The sequence below is a fragment of the Culicoides brevitarsis genome, chromosome 2 (assembly GCF_036172545.1).
Source record: "Culicoides brevitarsis isolate CSIRO-B50_1 chromosome 2, AGI_CSIRO_Cbre_v1, whole genome shotgun sequence".
NCBI classification, from domain to species: Eukaryota; Metazoa; Arthropoda; class Insecta; order Diptera; family Ceratopogonidae; genus Culicoides; species Culicoides brevitarsis.
Genome location: NC_087086.1, coordinates 27,919,312 through 27,938,640, shown reverse-complemented (window position 1 = coordinate 27,938,640; position 19,329 = coordinate 27,919,312). Strand labels below are relative to the sequence as shown.

The window sequence follows — 19,329 nt, the reverse complement described above, 5'->3', positions numbered from 1 at the left end:
GACCGGAATTGTTCGAATATTACTGCCACAAAATCGTTTTTGCCGCTTCGAGCAATTTTTTGTACGAAATTCTCAAGACAGCAACTCCAGGAACGATTCCAGTGATAATTTTGCCCGAAATCAAGCCTGCTACGATTAAACGGGTAATTGAGTACGTTTATCAAGGAGAAATTCGTTTGCCGGTGCTTGAATATGGGAACTTTGAGGAAGCTTGTCGCATGTTGGAAATCAAAGGAATGACGGAGGAAAAAGAAGAAAATGTAGAAAAACAGGAAACAAAAAGCACTTCAGGCGTAAAAAGGAGCTTTGATGAGATGGAAGACGGCGAAACGGATGACGAAACGGAAAAAAGTGAAAATGACAAAAGTGACCTTGAGGAAGAAAAAGAAGCGAAAACTCCTGACAAAAAAAGACAAAAAGTCGGCGAAAAATTCAAAGCGACGCCAGAAAATATTTCTTTTATGCACAAACATTTGCGGGAAACTCTTCGAACGATTTACGAACGACTTGACCGGGATATGGAAGAAAATATTTTCAACATCGTAAAAAAGGCGCATCTGGTAATGGAGGACGACATAATAGCAAAAGCGGAGCACGAATGTGGACTTTGTGATAAAAATCTTCTATTGTATTACAAAATGAGAGGAACTCTTGTATATTGGAATTTTTCTAATTTAACAGGACATTTGAAGAAAAAACATGATATCAATTACGCGCCACGAACAAAGTCGAAAAACCCCAAAAAATAATCGAAAAATGAGAAAATTTTAAATATTCACTACTATGAATCATCACCAAAACTGCCAGACAAACTCAAATATTTTTTTTTATTTTTATAAACTAAAAATTAGAATTAATTTTAGCTTTGTAAGCAATTTAGTCTTAGAAAGTGCCTTAGATAGTCGCATCACAATAAAAAAAACAACGTCAAAAATGATTGATTTAACGATTTCGAACACAAAAGTGCCTATTTTTTATTAAAGAAAAATCATCACTAAAAGTGACAAAAATTTGAAATTTATTCTAAATATTTATTTTTTTATTCATAAGGCTCTAAAAACCAAAAATAGCAAAAAAAATCAAAAAAGCCCCAAATTTATTTTAAAATATTCGAAATTTCAATAATTTTTAAGTTTCAAAAAATTTTGGTATTGATAAAAAATTTTGAAATTTTTTAATTAGAATCTTAGAATTAGAATTCTTTAATTTAATTTAATTTTAAATTTTTTTAATTTTTTATATTAAAATTATTTAATCATTTTATCATCAAAATTCTAAATAAAAAAACTTTTTGAAATTTTTTTTTTCAGAAAATAAGTAAATCAGCTAAAATTAAATATTTTTATTAAAAATTTTTTAATTTAATTTTTTTTAAATTATATTTTTTTATTATTTTTAAGTTTTAAGGTCATCAAAAAAAAATATAGATGATGTTAGGATCAATTTAAAAAATTTACAATTTTTTCAATTTTAAATTTATTATTTTAAGAAATTTACTTAAAAGTTCACCAAAATTAGATTTTTTTTAATTTTATAAGTTAAGTTTTAATTTTAAGCTTTTATTTTAAATTTAAGTTTTACCTCGACTAGTCGCTTAGCGATCAAAATTGGACAAAAAATTATTACCAAAAAAAATTAATAACTTAGGGCTCAATATTGCCCATTTATTTAACAAAATCATCACAAAAAAAGCCAAAAAGATTTTTTTAATACTTTAAAATTTTATCTCCTGGAATATTTTTTTTTATTTTTATAAAATTTTATTAAAATTAATTTTAGAAGTAATTATTTTTTCGATTTTTTAAACAATTCAGCTGCCTTTTTCTTATTTTCCTCCATTTCTTCTTGCCGTTTCACCAATTGAGGGATGACAGGATTTGGATCAGGTATCCGAGGCACCCGTTTTCTCAACGTTTCTTTCTTTTCCGGAGTCTTTTTCGGCGATGGACGAACATATTTCACGCTTTTTGTGCGAGGAGGACTTTCATCACGGACTTCTTCTTCAACTTTTTCCTTGCTGGGACCTGCCTTTGCTTTTTTCTGCGTTCTTTTCTTCGTTTTTGTCTCTTTTTCCGCACTTACTTCGCCCGCCAAGCGTCGGATTGATTTTTCCGTGCGTTTACTGACGACTAAATCCTTGTGACTGGTGATTTCCTTGGTTTTGAAATAATTTTTAATACTCGATTGCATTTGTTTTTCGTTCAATTTTTTCATCACGGGCGTCAATAAATCCTCCGTTTTGCTTTTTGTCCATCCGAGTTTCCTGCGAGTCATGTCAAGAATCGCTTCGACATCGGGCATGCCCCAAGTGAAGGGTTCGTCGTTTAAATCCACTTCCGGATACAAATAAGCTTTAACGACATCCAAATTCGGAAATCCCTCGATTAACGAAACTTTTTTCAATTTTTTCTTTAACTCTGTTAAATGCGGTGCCGTGCATTCCTTGCCGTTCATCCACCAATCGCGGAATTTGCGAAGAGCTGAAATCACGGAAATGGCTTCGTCGGTGTGATCGTTTTTGTTGCTGCTGAAGGCGGAAATGACTTCCATGGCGGTTACGGTGCCAATTCCTTGAATGCCGGACGTGTAATCGGAACCGACAAGCATCCCAAGTTGGATTAAAGTTCGTTGGTCGAGATGAAAGAGATTTTTGATGCTCTCGGCGCGATATTCCAAAACGATTTTCTTGTTGTCGAAGAAATTTTTGTAAACGCAACTGCCTCCGAATAACCAAACGTCGCTGTCATCGCTGATAATTCCATCGACAAGTCCGTGTTTGTTCAAAAAAGCACATTCTGCTTCAGCTTCCATTGGAGCAACGATGTATGGAATGCCAAACATTCTAAAAAAAATGTCAAAAAATATTAACTTAATTTTTTTTTTTTTTGAATTTTTAAAAAATTTTAATTTAATTTTAAAAAAAAAATAAATTAAAAAATAAAATTTAATTTTTTTAAATATTTTTTTTATTTTTAAAATATGTAATTAAATTTAAAAAACAATGAAAAATCCAATGGGGCAAAATAAAAAAAAGTCCTTTTCCTTACTTTTTCAAGGAATTTTCAAAAATTTTTTAAAATATTTTTAATTTTTAAAATTTTTTGTGTTGAAAATCGAAATTTTACATGAATTTTCTTCTATAAAAATATTTCATAAAAATTATTTTTTTTTAAATTTTTGACGGTTTTTTTTATGAAATTTTTTCGTTAAAATTTTTAACTTGAAATACTTTCAAATCATTAAATCTAAATGTAGATACCATTAAAACATCTAAAATATCATGAAATATTTTAAAATTTTGGCATTTTGTAAAAATTTTCAAAATTCAGAAAAAAATTGTTTTAAAAACATCGGAAAAAAAATAAATTTGGTAAAATAAAAATATAATAAAAATAAAAAAAAATATTTTTAAAAAATTTACTAAAAAAATATGAGAAAATATTAAAAAATTTATTTGAAATCGATTTTTTTAAATTTCTTGAAAAATTATTTTAAAAATACCAAAAAATGTAAATTTTTTAAATTTTTTGAATATTTTTTTTAAATTTTGCCCTATTTATAAAAAAAGACATAAATGGGATGTTTTTTTATTTTTATTTTTTTTTTTTTTTTGAAAGAAATTCTAGACTCACCTCAACAAATCCTGACAATCAGCACTCATCTGTTCGGTAACTGAAACCGCGAAACGGTCCTTTTTGTTCATTTCTTGTTGCAAAGAGCGACTTTTTGCCGCGAGTTCTCGTTCCATTTCACGCAATGCCTCCTCATCTTCTGGTAAATTTTGGATTGTTGGTGCCGGAGGTTGAACAAATTTGGATGAACTTGCGACAGGCTCTTTTGTGGTAACTTTATTGGGAGAAATTTGTACTTTTGAAGGTGATTTTTTGGGGCTCAAGAGGTCGATTATTTCATAAGAATCGGATTTTTGTGCCTTTTTCGGGGTTGTCGGCTCGATAATGGAAACGTCGGGAACTTTTTCTTCTTGACTGTCGAGAATTTCGATAGTTTCTGGTTCGATTTTGGTTGAAACTTCGAGGCAAAGTTTCTTTGAAGGACTTTCGAGTTCAGAAGTTTCCATTTCAGGTCTCTTATTTTCTGTTTTTACGTCATTTTGAAGCATTTTTAATTCATTTTCGACTTTTTTGAGCATTTCTAGTCGTTTTTGTTCAAGAGAAATATTTTTTTCGGGTGTTTTAAGTTCATTTTTGAGTGTTTTTGACTCTTTAGTATCAGTTTTAGTCTCTTTAACATCAATTTTAGCTTCTTTCATATCTTTTTTATCTTCTTTTGTAACAACTTCAGTCTCTTTAACTTCAATTTCAGCCCCGTGCTCATCATTTTCAGCCATTTTTACGTCATTTTCAGCCTCTTTAATATCAACTTCAGTCTTTTTCACATCAGTTTCATCCTCAATCGAGTCCATTTTTAACTTTTTATTCGGCGACGGCGACTTTCCTTTCAAAATATGTTCATATTCCGTCAAATCCAGCGGTTGGGTCTTGTTCAAATCATCTGAATCGTCTTCCAAAGCACGTTTATTTGCCATTTCAGCATTTTCCATAAAAATATCTGCAAATAAATCATCCACTTTTGCCGCCATCGGGTCAATTTTGACTTCAACTACTTCAGATTTCCTCAAATCCTCAAGTCTAAAGTCCTTTGAAGGTGAAGCGACGGGCAAGGGAAACGGTTCAACCATCGGAACAATCGTTTCATGACTAAAATTCTCCTCGGGGACATCAACAAAGTCAGAATCAGTGCTACTTGTGATACTAATTGCATCTGTTTCCTTCGTTTTTGTTGCTTCTTTGTGCTGAAACATGTCTTTGATCACTTCATCGTTCACGAGACCGTATTCCAGCATGTATTCCCGCGCAGGACCTTTGTTGGCATCTCGCAAATTCGCTCGCTGCGGTGACGACAACTTGATATCTGTGTCTTTTGCCACCGGTAACGGTGCCAAGTTGGCTGGATCGTCATTTTGGAGTGACATGGCGATCGCCATTTGAAGATCGACGTCGTCTTCCGGGATATTTTGCTTAATTTTTTCCTCTTCCAACGTCTTTTTCGACTCCTCGATCGCTTTTAACGTGTCTTTGATGTAAACGAATCTCGCATTTTCGTTGGAAGCGATTCTCTGACCTTTTATTTCGTCGCTGCCGCCTTCGACGATGCCATCTTCTCGCATGAGCTGATCAAGTTCCATCAAAGTCAAGCTTTTTCCTCCCATTTCCAGTTCAGCTTCCTCGAGAGAGACTTGAACGTTGCGTCTTTTGAGCAAACGTTTCATCTGAAATTCCGCAAAATTGTTCGCATCGGCTGGCATTTCGTGTAAACGACCCCAAGACGATTGTTTGCGAGTTTCTTTCAGTTCAAACAGGATCGCGTGACGTTTATCTGCCGGAAGTTGCTTGAAAAGTGGATGCGTGACGTCAATTTTAGCAATTTCCAAGTCTCCCAAGAATTTATTGTCTTCTTCGTCGTCATCGTCACTCAATTCGGTGGGCAATTGAGCGACTCCGAGCTCATTTTCCAGCGGCGGCAACGCATACAAGTCGTCTTCTTGCCGTTTTTGAGCAGCTTCTCGCAGTTGTTTGGCCTTTCGCGGTGACACAATGTCCTTTGGGGACTTTCCCAAGGCTTGTTGAACGAGTTTTTCATTCGCTAGTGCTTCTAAGAGGACCTGCTCGACCCGGTTGGCTTCTTGCTGCGTCTTACTTCGTTGCATGGAACGCTTTGCCTGAAAAATTTAATTTAAAAAAAATTAATAAAAACCAATTTTTAAGTAAATTTTCGACTTACGATCGTGATTCGCTTCAATTGTGGAATCCCGCCATCAAAAACAAACACCGGCTTGATCCGATAAAACAAAAGTTTGCACAAACGATTGAAAAGTCCGATCAAATGAGCATTTTGGACGGCGCCACCTTTGCCATCTTGGTATCCTTTGATTGTCTGATGAAGCCAAATCGAGATATCTACACGAAAAAAATGCCGGGAATTTCACAATTTTGGTTAAAAATGGAGAAAATTATTATTTACCGATCGCCAACACTTTCCCTTCAAGAGTTTCCACGGGCACGGGCTTCCCTGACTGCTCTATGAGTTTCCAGAGTCCAGTAACTCCCATTTTTGAAAGAATTTCATTGGAAATTCACGAAACATTCAATTTTTGTGCAAAGTTTATTTTGATTGTCTTCCGCCAAATAAAAAATAAGGTAACCAGTTGTCTCAGAAATGGATTGAACGACAAAATGTTTCATCAGACACCGACGATTGATGGATCTCAGAGCTAAAACTGAATAAATATTCATTCTGAAGATGATTTCCATGCATATCTCTTCGATTTTTGTAGAAATAAAAAAACAACGGTTTTATCATATGAGGAGCAAAAACCGTTGTTTTTTCCTCAAATCAATTTTCAACCCATTTTTGATCGATTTCAAAGCTAAAATTGAATAAATATTCATTCTGAAGATGATTTCCATGCATATCTCTTCGATTTTTGTAGAAATAAAAAAAACAACGGTTTTATCATATGAGGAGCAAAAACCGTTGTTTTTTCCTCAAATCAATTTTCAACCCATTTTTGATCGATTTCAAAGCAAAGCTAAAATTATTCATTCTGAAGATGATTTCCATGCATATCTCTTCGATTTTTGTAGAAATAAAAAAACAACGGTTTTTTCATATGAGGAGCAAAAACCGTTGTTTTATCATATGAGGAGCAAAAACCGTTGTTTTTTCCTCAAATCAATTTTCAACCCATTTTTGATCGATTTCAAAGCTAAAATTGAATAAATATTCATTCTGAAGATGATTTCCATGCATATCTCTTCGATTTTTGTAGAAATAAAAAAAACAACGGTTTTATCATATGAGGAGCAAAAACCGTTGTTTTTTCCTCAAATCAATTTTCAACCCATTTTTGATCGATTTCAAAGCTAAAATTGAATAAATATTCATTCTGAAGATGATTTCCATGCATATCTCTTCGATTTTTGTAGAAATAAAAAAACAACGGTTTTATCATATGAGGAGCAAAAACCGTTGTTTTTTTCTCATTTTCAACCAATTTTTGATGGGTTTCAAAGCTAAAATTGAATAAATATTCATTCTGAAGATGATTTCCATGCATATCTGATCGATTTTTGATAAAATAAAAAAAAGTACGATTTTATCATATGAGGAGCAAAAATCGTACTTTTTTTCTCACGTCAAGTTTCAACCAACTTTTGATGGATTTCAAAGCTAAAATTGAATAAATATTCATTCTAAAGATAATTTCCATGCATATCTCTTCGATTTTTGAAGAAATAAAAAAAAAACGGTTTTATCATATGATTTTTGGAGCAAATTTCCATGCAACCGTTGTTTTATCATTTTTATGAGGAGCAAAAACCGTTTTTTTTTTCTCACGTCAAGTTTCAACCCATTTTTGATCGATTTCAAAGCTAAAATTGAATAAATATTCATTCTGAAGATGATTTCCATGCATATCTCTTCGATTTTTGTAGAAATAAAAAAACAACGGTTTTATCATATGAGGAGCAAAAACCGTTGTTTTTTCCTCAAATCAATTTTCAACCCATTTTTGATCGATTTCAAAGCTAAAATTGAATAAATATTCATTCTGAAGATGATTTCCATGCATATCTCTTCGATTTTTGTAGAAATAAAAAAACAACGGTTTTATCATATGAGGAGCAAAAACCGTTGTTTTTTTCTAATGAGGAGCAAAAACCGTTGTTTTTTCCTCAAATCAATTTTCAACCCATTTTTGATCGATTTCAAAGCTAAAATTAAATAAATATTCATTCTGAAGATGATTTCCATGCATATCTCTTCGATTTTTGAAGAAATAAAAAAAACAACGGTTTTATCATATGAGGAGCAAAAACCGTTTTTTTTCTCACGTCAAGTTTCAACCAACTTTTGATCGATTTCAAAGCTAAAATTGAATAAATATTCATTCTGAAGATGATTTCCATGCATATCTGCTCGATTTTTAATTAAATAAAAAAAAAAACGGTTTTATCATATGAGGAGCAAAAACCGTTGTTTTTTTCTCACGTCAAGTTTCAACCAACTTTTGATCAGTTTCAAAGCTGAAATTGAGCAAAATTTATCTTCAAAATGAATATTTATCAAAAAATGACTTGCAAAGAAAATTGAAAAATTTGAAGTGTCCCGGTTTGAGTTCTGGGTCATCTGGTCTCTTTAACAAAAACGTCAAATAACAAAAATAAACAAAAGACCGAAACTTTTCGAGCGGAATTCTCGTTTTATTGAAATTTCAACGTGATTAAGGTCTCAAAGACTCAAAATCCAGCAGAATTTCTCACAGTTTTCGACGGAAAACTCGAAAGTAGTGAAATTTATGACGAAATCCACGTAGAAAAGTCACAAAATGGGAAGATCTCGGTCGAAGCAAGGGTTTAAAAATTCATCGCCGCATGGAAAGGGACAAAAATCGCAGAACAAAGCACACACAAAGATGGATGTGAAGAAATTCCTGCGACAAAAGAAGGCTCTGAAGGTAAGTCTGAATCCCTTATTCCACGTTTTGTTTTGATTTTGATGCACAACAGCTGATTGTTATCGGGAAAAAACGCATGCGCCCCATTTTTCACTCGCCTTGCATTGATAAAGAAGGAAAATTAGGGAAAAAAATTTAGATTAGGACTTCTCTCGAATAATTTTTGTCACTCATCATCTCGAAAAATGGAAGAAATCTGGTCAAAAGTCACGTCAACGTTGAATCTCGATGCCACTGCGAGTCAAATCTGGCTGGAAAAGCTCAAAGAACGCTACAACGACACGACAGTGCGACACTATCACACCGAAGACGAGATGTTAAAATCAAAATTAGCATATTTAGTGGATCAGAAGCCCTCGGTTGTGCTCGCCGTTCTCTTTCAATACTACGAACTCGACTCCCAAGGCAACTCCATCGAGATGAACTGCCAAGCGTTCAAGGAATTCTGCAAGGACACCGCCCTAAATGACGTGAGTCATGCAAAATCCGCGATAATCCCTTCTGGAATTTATGCGTTTTTTTCGCAGGAAAATCTCGTGCAGCACGTTTTGCGTCTTCTGGGCGACCCGTCGGCGAATGTCTTCGACATCGAGGACGATTTAAACTTTTTGCAAGACCTGGATTTGGTTTATCTGAGTTCCAGTGCGGAAGATTTCAGGCGACAACGGGAACTTTTGCGACTGGAATACAAACAGATGAACGACAAACAGTACAATTCGATGCGATTGAAGTTTTTGGAGACTTTTTTGAATGTTTTGCCGTGCATTTATTCGACGACGCAGTTTAGGGAGCAGTTTGAGGAGGCGGCAAAGGCGAATATTACAGCGGAAGTGGAAGAATTGAAGGCTCTCGTGTAGATTTGGAAGCTTTGTACTTTGAGAAATTGGTGGATTTGCTAAAATTGGGAGGAAATTTGAAGAATTTTTGAAAAAAAATCGGAAATTTTAAGTTTTTGACTAAAAATTTGGGCTTGAAGGCGCCTTTGATTGATTTCAAATCCAATTTTTCACTAAATTTCAATATTTTTTGAAGACCAAACGTGAATTCACAAATTTTAAAAAATTTTAAGGACAAATTTTAAGGAATTCTCTCAAAAAATTCGATAATTATTAGATTTGGACCCAAAATTTAGCTATTTTTGTAAATTTTTGGGACAAAATTAAAGAAATTTTGATAATTTCAAATTTTAAGACTCAAAAATTTAACTAGAAAAGACTTCGATTCATTTTTAAGCCAAGTTTTTACAAAATTTTAATGCTTTTTAAACACCAAAACGTCATTTTAAGACATTTTTTGAAAAAATTTTTAAAATTCGATGAAAAAAATTTCGAAAATTTTGATATTTTGACCAAAATTTAAGGTTTGAGACGACTTTGGTCGATTTTGCAGCCAGATTTTTCACTGAATATCAAAAATTTTGAGGGTCAAACGTCATTTTGAGCATTTTTCAAAATATTTTAGGACAAAATTAAAAAAAAAATCTAAAAAATTTGAAATTTTGTAACTCAAAATTCAGATTTGATTAATTTTTCCGCAAATTTTTCACTAAATTTTATGTTTTTTTTTTGAACATCAGTCCACAAATTTAAGCATTTCAGACCCAAAACTTCAAATTTTCTCCAAATTCGTAAATCCACCATTGTCTTTGAGTGTGTAATTGTTGTGTTTTCTGCTTGAGATTGCTTTGATTGATGTGTTTCCTACTAAAAAAAATTAAAGAAAAATTAAAAACTGTGAACTAATTTCAGGAATATCGTTTAAGTTAGACAAATAAATCAAAAAACTGATTAACTGTTGAACTCAAAATCAAAACAAAATCAAAAATCTTTAATTTTTTAATAAATTTTTGGCTTAAAACCTTTCAGCGCAACTCGATCCATGGAATTTTGAACTCCAGCAACACTTTAAAGGACTCTCCAAACTCCAATGGACTTTACAAAAGGCGTCATCGTCGCTCAAACCGAGCAAATCGTTCCGGAATGTTCTCTGAAAATGGTCAAAATCCTCAACCAGGGTCTTCGAGCAACGTTGATGATTGCGTCATTTTACCGGAAAAGCCTCTGGAAGTGATTTCCATCTTAGATTCGGACGAAGAAGATGAAAATACGAGCAAAAAACGGAAATCCACGGAAAATTCTGATAAAAATTCAAAAAGAAAGCGGATTAATTACACTCCACGAGTCGAAGTTTTCTCCAGATATCCCGCAACTGAGGCCTTTACACCTTTCGATGGCTCCCATTCCGATGCAGATGACGAAGAGGACAGTGGACCTTCATTTTTCATCGATACCAAGAAGGAAGACGCTCCAATTTTGCAAATTCCACTCTATCAACCGGCTAACGATTCAATAATTTGTCTCGATGACACGCCAAAAAAGCCAGAAAAGCCTGTTCCTGATGAAAATCCCGCTCCAAGCACTTCAGCTCTGCCCAAATACGAGCCTATCATCACCGATGACGTCATTGTGATAGCGGATGACAGCCAACTCGACCTGGAAGACAAGAAAAATCAAACAATCGAAGAAGGAGAAATCACGGAAGAGAGTTTTATTCCACTCGAACCAGTTGTAAGTGACTTTTTCCACTCGATTTGGCACAAAAATGACAATTTTCCTCAACCACAGACCGAAAAATCCCCAAAAAAGTCACCAAAAACGCCAAAGACCGAGAAACGCTTAGTAATTTTAGATGGAAACAATATCGCGATGGCACATGGGAACAATAGAATATTTTCCGTGCAAGGAATTGAGATCGCCCTGAAGCACTTTGAGAAGATGGGACACGATGTGAAAGCGATAATACCGCAATTTCGCATGAAATTGCACAAATCGTCGTCGCAGGTGTTGCTGGAAAAGCTACAAAGCGAAAATAAAATTCTTTTGACGCCTTGTAAGAATTTGCCGGGAAAGGTTTCGGCGTCGTATGATGATCGGTAAGTCAAAAAATCAGGGAATAAGACATTTTCTGAGCATTTTTGCTTGAAACTTTTGATAATTGACGATAAAAAAGCCGAATATTAAGGCTTATGGTCAAAATTATTCGTGGGAAGTGTCGAAAAATGACGGATTTTGTTGAGATTTGATCTTTTTCTTGTTTCAAATATTGAAAAAAGATCATTTTTGATGAAGTTCAGTCATTTAAAGTAGACTAAGTACCCGAATTGATGACCATGGTAAGTATGAAAAAGTAATTTTTGTGAAATTTTTAAAGACTAAGGTAAGTAAAATGAGTAAAAATGCATTTTCTGATGGTTTTTGTTTCCTTTTTTGACTAGTTTCATCATAGAAGTTGCCGAAAAGTGTGATGCAGCGATAATTTCTAACGATAATTACAAAGATTTGTTGAATGAGAAACCAGGTGAGCAGTTTTTTAACCGGTTTTAGGTCTAAATTGTCTCAAAAAAGTCATTTTTGATTAAAATTTGAATTAAAAATATCAAAAAAGTGACATTTTCTTCCAAATTTTATTCGAAAATTCCTCAAAAAGATCTTTTTTGGTGAAAAATTTCCTCAAAATTTATTTTTAATTGACTTTTTATTCTAATTTTTAATCAAAAATGCTTCAGAAGAGTCTTTTTAAATGTAAATTTTACTCAAAAATTGACTTTTTCTTCCATTTTTTGATCGAAAGTGTTTCAAAAAATCGATTTTGATAAAAATTTTACTAAAAAAATTATCAAGAAGTAAATTTAATTTCAATTTTTTGATAAAAAAAAAATGCAAAAAAAAATTTTTGATGAAAGTTTGACTCGAAAATATCAATTTTTAATAGAAATTTCCTAAGAAACATCTTTTTTTGATAAAAATTTTCCTAAAAAACTGACTTTTTATTCTAATTTTTTATCGAAATCGCCTCAAAAAATATTTTCTTAAAAATTGTTGACTCAAAAATTAGCAAAAACTGATTTCACATTTTAAAAGTGGCTCTCAAAAAGCCATAATTGAGTCTTTTTTGATAATTTTTGGGTCTTAAAACTGAAATTCGAGGCTATTTATGAAAAAATTCTTCACCAAATATCTTAAAATCCCTTTTTTGTTCAAATTTTCATTTCAGAATGGCACAAAATCATCACGTCCCGCGTAATCGGCTTCATGTTCTGTGGAGATGCCTTCTTCGTGCCCGACGATCCATACGGAAAACACGGTCCAAAGCTGAAAACCATCCTCAACAAGACCACAAAATGAGAATTTCGTACCTGAAGCCATTTCATCAGTTCCTTTTTTCAATGAAATTCGTCTCTCATCACATTTGGAACCGATTTTTTGTACAAACTTTAAGTTTTTTTTCTAATATATTAAAATTAAAATAAAAATAAACTTTATTTTGATAACAACACTTCATCATAATTAACATTGGTTGGCATTGATTTATTCATTTAGTGCAGCGTATTTCAGTAGACTGTCCTTGATTCTAAAAAAAAATAAAAATTTCATTAAAAAAATTTTTTTAAGGATTTTTTGAGGTAAAAACTCACTCTTCTTGTGTTGTCTTCGGTAAAACATCTTGCATATTCTCCAATTTACGAATAATATCGTAGAGTTTTAACTTGACGTACGTTTCGCGTTTCTGCAGAAGGTTAGCTACGACAAAAAGCGCTGCTTGTTGAATTTTGAACTCGGGACTTTCCTACAAATTTTTAAAGAAATTTCGTTAAAAAATTGAATTTAAAGCGGAAAAATTTAAATTCTTACAATCATTTCGGAAATTTTCTTCATTAAACTTTCATTGTCTAAAATGTAGTTATTTTCGCCACTGCCTGCCGCAATATTTCCCACAATGCATAAGACTTGTTCCTTTACCTCAGGCGGATGATTGGTTTCCAGCAAGAAATTAAGCTGCAAAAAAAAATTTTTTTTGTCAGTTTTTAAGAATTTTTGAATTTTTTTTTAAATTTAGCTTACCGCTTTTAGGATGTGTGCTGAATGTTGTGCCATGATGACAGTTATGTGCTGACTATTACTGAGTAAGTTCCTTAAAAGTCCTAAAGTTTTCATAATTATCTTCACATCGGACTCTTTCAACAACGAGATTATCGTTTCTGCGCCCAAAGTGTCGATTATCTTGATTTTGACGTTGAGCTCAGCCTGAAAATTTTATAAAAATTAGGATTTAATAAAATTTTCAAATAAAAAAAAAATCAAAATAAATCGCATTTATGCATTTTTGATAAATTATGAAGTAAAGAAATTATTTTTAATTATTTGAGTTTGAAAAAAAAAATTTTTTTTCGCATTTTTTTAATTTTTTAAAAAAATTAAAATAAAAATTAAATATATGATTTTTTTTAATTCTAGTCTATTTTTTTTTGCCCCACAAATTGAAAAAAAAAAATTATTTAAATTTTATAAATAATAAAAAATGACTTTTGAAATTTATTTAAACAATTTTTAAGAGATTTTCAATTAAAAAATCTATTTTAAAATTTTTAAATTTATTTTTTTTTTATAAATTTTTTGAAAAATTATTATTATGAGAAAAGCTCAAAAACCACTATTTTTCTATATAAGTGTATAAATTTTTTTTAATCAATTTCTTGATTTTTTAAAGAATTTTATAAAAAAAAATGAAATATTTTAACTAAAAAATAAAATTTTTAGAGAAATTTCGACTTTTTGTCGTACTTTATAATATTTAAAGAATTTTTGTAGAAAAAATTTAATGTAGATAAATTTTTGTACTAAAATTATTAGCTTTTAAGCCATTTTCAATCAATTTTTTTCAATTTATTTTAAAATACTCGTCTTTCCACAAACTTTCTTATTTTTTACTCAATTTGCCCAAAAAATGCGTATATGCGATTTATCCTATTGACCCTTCAAAAAAAAAATCTCACCTGAAATGCCATATTCATCAATGCCCAACTACCGTTTAACCTGAGAAGTGAATCTGGACTCTTAATTAATTTTTCGCACAATAATTCAACGGCACCGGATTCCAAAAGAGGCTCTTTCGCCGGCGAAAATTCCAACAAGAGATTACAGATTGTTGACGTTACGACCGCTAACAGCTCCGACGACGGCTCTTCATTCAAAAGTTCCATCAACGGTTGCCACACAATGTGATCCTACAAAAAAATTTGTCTTAAAATATTTCCAATCGCATCACGTGACTGAAATTTTTTCTCACCTGAAACGCCGTTCGCAGCAATTGTACGGATCGTGACAGCGAATGCAGTAATCGGACCGCCGCTAAACGAACTTCCAGCATTTTATCTTGCAGTCCCGAGAGAATGGCCTGCATTAAACCGTCAATTTCGACAATTCGCTTCCTGATGTTCTCGTCATTCGCACAAATTGAGGCCAGACACCGAAAAGCACCTTTTTTGCCGACACCCAGGGGCGACTTGAGTAAGGTTGAAAGTGAATTTATCAGGTGATTGCTGATCGCAGCGAGCCTTTGTAATTCAGTGTCGACCTAAAAGTACAAAAAAATTAATAAAAATTCGGATTTAAAGAAATTTTTCGATAAAAACCTCCGTTAAATAGGCCAAATTCTCCGCAGCACTCGCTCTCACGAAATCCTCGAACTGCGCCGTGCACAAACGCGCCAAACAGGGAATAGTTTTATACACAATCCGCGAATCCGTGGAACGAATCGACTCCGCACGTTCCAAATACGTGAGACAACGACTTGCCGACAGCTGAATTTGGATCGGTTGCGTGCGAGAGAGCATTTCCGTCAAGATGTCAGGTAAGAATTTTCCTTCGTGTCTAAAATTTTGCAAAAAAAATTAATAAAAATTCAATTTTTGAGGTGAAATGACTTACTGCGTTGAACAAACGATGTCCGATATCGTCTTATTCGAGAAACAAATGGATCCGAGACACTTTAGCGCCGGAATTTGCAAGACAGTTTGATTAGAAACGATTAATTTCGTGAGAAAATCCAGAATTCCCGCTTGATAGAGGTTGTTTTGATCTTCGGCATTGTAAGTTGGGATGAGAATATGCGTGACGTAGGCTTGAACTCTGCAAGATTTGCTTTCAGCGGCAATTTCTACGAAAAAAAATCAAAAATTTAACGGCACGTGACTAAAAAATTGGTCAACTTACGAATTAATCGTGAGATATTTTGCACATTGGAGTGAATTAACTCGTACGGCGCGAACGGATATTGCATAATGGTCTTCAGTGTACTCAAGCATGCCTCCATTAGCACTTCTGGCGTATTGCGCGCGATGGAAATTGCCAAAAACAAGTCCACGATCCCGTAATAAATCAACGAACTGACATGTTGTTGCGTTCCTTTCGCAAGAGATCCTGAAAAAAATTCAAAATTTCAATTTTTACGGCAAAACAAACAAAAATTTTACGACTCACCAACGACAATCGCCGAATTAAGTCGTAACTCCAAGTCGTTGTTGTCATCACAAATGACCGCAATTAACCTCGGCACGAGACCTGCGTAACACAAAAACCACCCCTCTCCCCGTAAGTCACACTTTCGAAAGTGAAATTTGCACACAACACAAAATTTACCTTGCAAAATAACCTGTCCCTTTTGTCGATTGGACCCGATGACGGCATTCTTCAGTCGGACCATTGCCAGCGCACATTTATTTTTATCATCGGAATATAGATCATCCACATAGCATCGTGAACTTTCAATGTCCTACAAAAATTCGGATTGTATTTTGATGAGATTGCGAAATTTTTTTGATTTTTCTCTCCTCTTTTACGTCGAAAAAAAAATCGAATTGTTCGCAATAATATCGCGCGATACTTACGATGAAACAGGAATATTCCATTTTTTCGTCGTCGACGCCGTCCACTTGCATCGTTAGAACCCGTTTATGTTGCTCGTTTGGAAGGTATTTGGCTTCGAGGGGAACTTTTTTGCATTTTAAAAGCCTCCGCAACTTTGTTTTTGACTGCGAATTTCATGTACTGTGTTTCCTCGTATTTTTAGATGGGATTTCGTTTTCTGATAACGGTACAGCTTTCGGTAGAATGTAAGTCACGAGGTATTGTTTTCAAAGGAACACTGTAAAAATAAAAATCCCAGTGCACAATTTGAAGTTTTTGACCCAGCTGGAAAAAAATTAAAATTGTGCATGGGGGTTGGTTGAATTAGCAGGCGGCGATTTTTGTCATCAATTTCATTCGTCTCATCGATTTCTCTCAAGGCGTCATCCATTAATGATGTCGGATAAAAAATACCCCCTCCCCTAAAAAAAATTTTTCGAAATTTTCTAAATAATTTTTAAAATTACTACAATAAATAAAATTTAATCAAAAAAATTTGAGCTAAAAAAAATAATTGGAAGCAGTTTATTCATAAAAAATTTTAAGAAAATTTACAGTTTTAGATTAATTTTTACAGTTTGAAATTTTTCAATAATTTTGAAATTCAAAAAAAAATTCAATTTAAAAAAAATACTAAAATTGTTGTGAAATTTAGAGCTGCAAAACTTATTAAGCCAAAACTATTTAATTTATGACTTAAGCGAGAGTAAAAATTGCAAAAGTTTGACTTAAGTTAAATTAAATGACTTATTTTTGAAAATTTAAAAAAAATTTCAAAAAAATTATTTTTTTTTTCAAAATTTGGTCAAAACATTTGACTTAAACATTCAAACATTTGACTTAACTTAACTTGTTCTTAAACTTAAGCTTTAGTCAAAAGTTCATTAAGTCAAAAGATTCTTTTGACTAAAAATTAAGTTAAAGTTTAAGTCACATAAGTTTTTGAAGCTTATGACTTAAAGGTTTTTGCAGCCCTGGTTAAAATTTTTGAAATATGTTTTTTAAGAAAAAAATTCAATTAATTAACAGAAATTAAAATTATAAAAAAAAAACATAAACTTAAACTTAAAACTTAAAAACTTAAGTTAACAAAACTTATGTGACTTAAACTTTAACTTAAGTTTAACATAATCTTAAGTTTAAGAAAAATTGAATGAAGTAATTTTTTTTTAAATTTCGACAAAACTTAAGGATTTTTTTTTGAAAATTAAAAAAAAATTGTTTAAATTGAATCAATTTTTTTGACTTAAGTCAAACTTAAGGCTTAAGTCAAATAATTTTGACTTAATAAATTTTGTAGCTCTGAAAATTGTGATTGAAAATTTTTGAAAATAAATAAAAATAATATTGTTCCCAGGCTACGTCGTCACCATACATCATACGTGACCCAAAACACAATCCGAATACAGTCCGAAAACAAGAAAAAAAAATTGCAAAGAAAATTGCAAGAAGAATTCGTAAAAAATTATTGTTAAATCGAAAAAAAGATTGTTATCATTACATTTAGGGCTGTGATATAAATTGAAGCAAGTACGTGAGTGTCGTTGAAAAAGCAAGACAACCAAGTGAAAATCCGAAGGAAACAAGTTTTAAAAAAAATCGAGATTTTCCATCGTAGAGAGTTCATCTCTTGTAACACCTTCGATTTTCGCAAAAATGTGTCGTGAAACCCCTTTTTTGGTGGAATTGTGGCAACTTTACGACGGACAATCTCATTTCCATGCACTTTGGACGACTCATTTCCCTTTTTTTAGTCACAGAACAGTGACCTAAATGATCGCTCAAAATGGAAGATTTTTTTTTTGTATTACTATCGTCTGTACGAGCGTCGTGTAGTCGTACAAATTACAACAAAAAAAATTATTGAAAGGCATCATCCATTTACGGCGTCGGAAATTCAGGTTGGGGGTGGTTTTGTAAATGGATGGCGCCATTTTTTGTCCTCAAAAGACAAAAAAAATAATTATTTTCCTTTTTTTGTAGCTTTTCGTTCATCAGATTCTCAAAAAAAAAGTTCAAGAGGGAATTAATTGTTGATTATTAAATAAAAAAAAATAATTGTTACAAAAAAATGGCTCTGCCAAATCAAGCACAACCAGCAGCACATTTAGACCCGTTGATGTCCGCACCCAAATTTGGCACACTAATCCCCAATCGGGTTTTCGTTGGCGGAATCAGGTGACTTTTTTACATTTTCTCGCTAAAAAAATAGTTTTTTAATTTTCATTTTTTTCGCAGTGGCGACACTACGGAGTCAGAATTGTGCAGAGTATTTTCGGCCTATGGCAATGTCAAGTCGACAAAAATCATCGTTGATCGTGCGGGAATCAGCAAAGGCTACGGCTTTGTTACATTCGAGACAGAACAAGAGGCCCAAAGACTTCAAAATGAGGTAAAAACGCAAAAATTCTTATAAGAAAAATTTCTCACTCGAATTTTTCGTAGGCTGAATGCGTTGTTTTGCACGACCGAAAGCTAAATATCGCGCCAGCAATTAAAAAGCAATCCGTAGGCACCCCAAATGGGACAATGTTTTATGCAGGTAGTCCAGCGATTCCATTGAACATACCATTAGACCAATATGCTGTTTATCCATCGACTGGTAAGTGTCTCGTGACTCGATTTTTTACACAAATTCATCATCAATAATGCAAAAAATGTATTTTTTTAGGTCTTCCCACTATATATCCAGCAGGTATTCCGTATCAGCAGTTCTATCCGTACTATAGTCTACCAATGGTAAGTCTTTTTTAATCACTTTTTGACATTAAAAATTGAAAAAACATGAAAAATCGATAAATTTATAGCAAAATGTGCAAACAATCTGGCCACAAAACTACCAAGGAGTATATCCATGTTAAGTCAATATACAAAAAAAAATATATTACAATAAAAGTTTGATACGAACATCATGCCAGAATCAAAAAAAAAACATGCGAGCAGATACATTTAACTAATTGTTAAAAAAAAACAACATTATTAAAAGTAATAATAAAAAAAAATAAGTAAGATACATAAATTTTAATATATACATAAAAATATATA

General features: G+C 32.6%; 5 protein-coding genes across 5 annotated transcripts; 3 read left to right on the top strand and 2 right to left on the bottom strand.

Moving 5' to 3' along the window:
* Positions 1-1,732: 1,732 nt before the first annotated feature.
* On the bottom strand, positions 1,733-6,167 carry LOC134831300 (DNA excision repair protein ERCC-5). The gene is made up of 4 exons (XM_063844999.1): positions 6,043-6,167; positions 5,803-5,978; positions 3,633-5,740; positions 1,733-2,842 (listed from the first exon to the last, which is right to left on the bottom strand). Exons 1-4 carry the CDS (start codon positions 6,128-6,130, stop codon positions 1,786-1,788), a joined length of 3,429 nt encoding a protein of 1,142 aa, XP_063701069.1. The 5' UTR covers positions 6,131-6,167; the 3' UTR covers positions 1,733-1,785.
* Positions 6,168-8,262: 2,095 nt separating this feature from the next.
* Positions 8,263-12,866, top strand: LOC134831766 (endoribonuclease ZC3H12A-like). Its single transcript, XM_063845578.1, has 5 exons — positions 8,263-8,539; positions 10,405-11,106; positions 11,164-11,471; positions 11,814-11,896; positions 12,593-12,866. The coding sequence occupies exons 1-5, from the start codon at positions 8,411-8,413 to the stop codon at positions 12,721-12,723; spliced, it is 1,353 nt and encodes a 450-aa protein (XP_063701648.1). The 5' UTR covers positions 8,263-8,410; the 3' UTR covers positions 12,724-12,866.
* LOC134831952 (uncharacterized) lies at positions 8,662-9,463 on the top strand. The gene is made up of 2 exons (XM_063845799.1): positions 8,662-9,009; positions 9,067-9,463. Exons 1-2 carry the CDS (start codon positions 8,725-8,727, stop codon positions 9,394-9,396), a joined length of 615 nt encoding a protein of 204 aa, XP_063701869.1. The 5' UTR covers positions 8,662-8,724; the 3' UTR covers positions 9,397-9,463.
* On the bottom strand, positions 12,840-16,404 carry LOC134831765 (armadillo repeat-containing protein 8-like). Its single transcript, XM_063845577.1, has 12 exons — positions 16,266-16,404; positions 16,018-16,150; positions 15,859-15,939; positions 15,592-15,798; positions 15,307-15,535; positions 15,012-15,249; positions 14,666-14,953; positions 14,373-14,603; positions 13,441-13,623; positions 13,231-13,374; positions 13,014-13,165; positions 12,840-12,949 (listed from the first exon to the last, which is right to left on the bottom strand). The coding sequence occupies exons 1-12, from the start codon at positions 16,314-16,316 to the stop codon at positions 12,907-12,909; spliced, it is 1,980 nt and encodes a 659-aa protein (XP_063701647.1). The 5' UTR covers positions 16,317-16,404; the 3' UTR covers positions 12,840-12,906.
* A 1,293-nt stretch (positions 16,405-17,697) lies between these two features.
* On the top strand, positions 17,698-19,329 carry LOC134831033 (protein boule). The gene is made up of 6 exons (XM_063844667.1): positions 17,698-17,814; positions 18,268-18,462; positions 18,523-18,676; positions 18,730-18,886; positions 18,956-19,023; positions 19,092-19,329. Exons 2-6 carry the CDS (start codon positions 18,356-18,358, stop codon positions 19,143-19,145), a joined length of 540 nt encoding a protein of 179 aa, XP_063700737.1. The 5' UTR covers positions 17,698-17,814; positions 18,268-18,355; the 3' UTR covers positions 19,146-19,329.

Coding starts and splice junctions, on each gene's coding strand:
- LOC134831952 (XM_063845799.1), top strand. CDS start 8,725: ATGGAAGAAATCTGGTCAAAAGTCACGTCAACGTTGAATCTCGATGCC. Junction 9,010..9,066: donor AGGACACCGCCCTAAATGAC/GTGAGTCATGCA, acceptor TTTTTTTCGCAG/GAAAATCTCGTGCAGCACGT.
- LOC134831300 (XM_063844999.1), bottom strand. CDS start 6,130: ATGGGAGTTACTGGACTCTGGAAACTCATAGAGCAGTCAGGGAAGCCC. Junction 5,979..6,042: donor AGGGAAAGTGTTGGCGATCG/GTAAATAATAAT, acceptor TTTTTCGTGTAG/ATATCTCGATTTGGCTTCAT. Junction 2,843..3,632: donor GATTGTCAGGATTTGTTGAG/GTGAGTCTAGAA, acceptor CATTTTTTTTAG/AATGTTTGGCATTCCATACA.
- LOC134831765 (XM_063845577.1), bottom strand. CDS start 16,316: ATGCAAGTGGACGGCGTCGACGACGAAAAAATGGAATATTCCTGTTTC. Junction 15,536..15,591: donor AAATATCTCACGATTAATTC/GTAAGTTGACCA, acceptor TTTTTTTCGTAG/AAATTGCCGCTGAAAGCAAA. Junction 14,954..15,011: donor ATTTGGCCTATTTAACGGAG/GTTTTTATCGAA, acceptor TTGTACTTTTAG/GTCGACACTGAATTACAAAG.
- LOC134831766 (XM_063845578.1), top strand. CDS start 8,411: ATGGGAAGATCTCGGTCGAAGCAAGGGTTTAAAAATTCATCGCCGCAT. Junction 8,540..10,404: donor GACAAAAGAAGGCTCTGAAG/GTAAGTCTGAAT, acceptor AAAACCTTTCAG/CGCAACTCGATCCATGGAAT. Junction 11,472..11,813: donor TCGGCGTCGTATGATGATCG/GTAAGTCAAAAA, acceptor TTTTTTGACTAG/TTTCATCATAGAAGTTGCCG.
- LOC134831033 (XM_063844667.1), top strand. CDS start 18,356: ATGGCTCTGCCAAATCAAGCACAACCAGCAGCACATTTAGACCCGTTG. Junction 18,677..18,729: donor CCCAAAGACTTCAAAATGAG/GTAAAAACGCAA, acceptor AATTTTTCGTAG/GCTGAATGCGTTGTTTTGCA. Junction 18,887..18,955: donor TGCTGTTTATCCATCGACTG/GTAAGTGTCTCG, acceptor GTATTTTTTTAG/GTCTTCCCACTATATATCCA.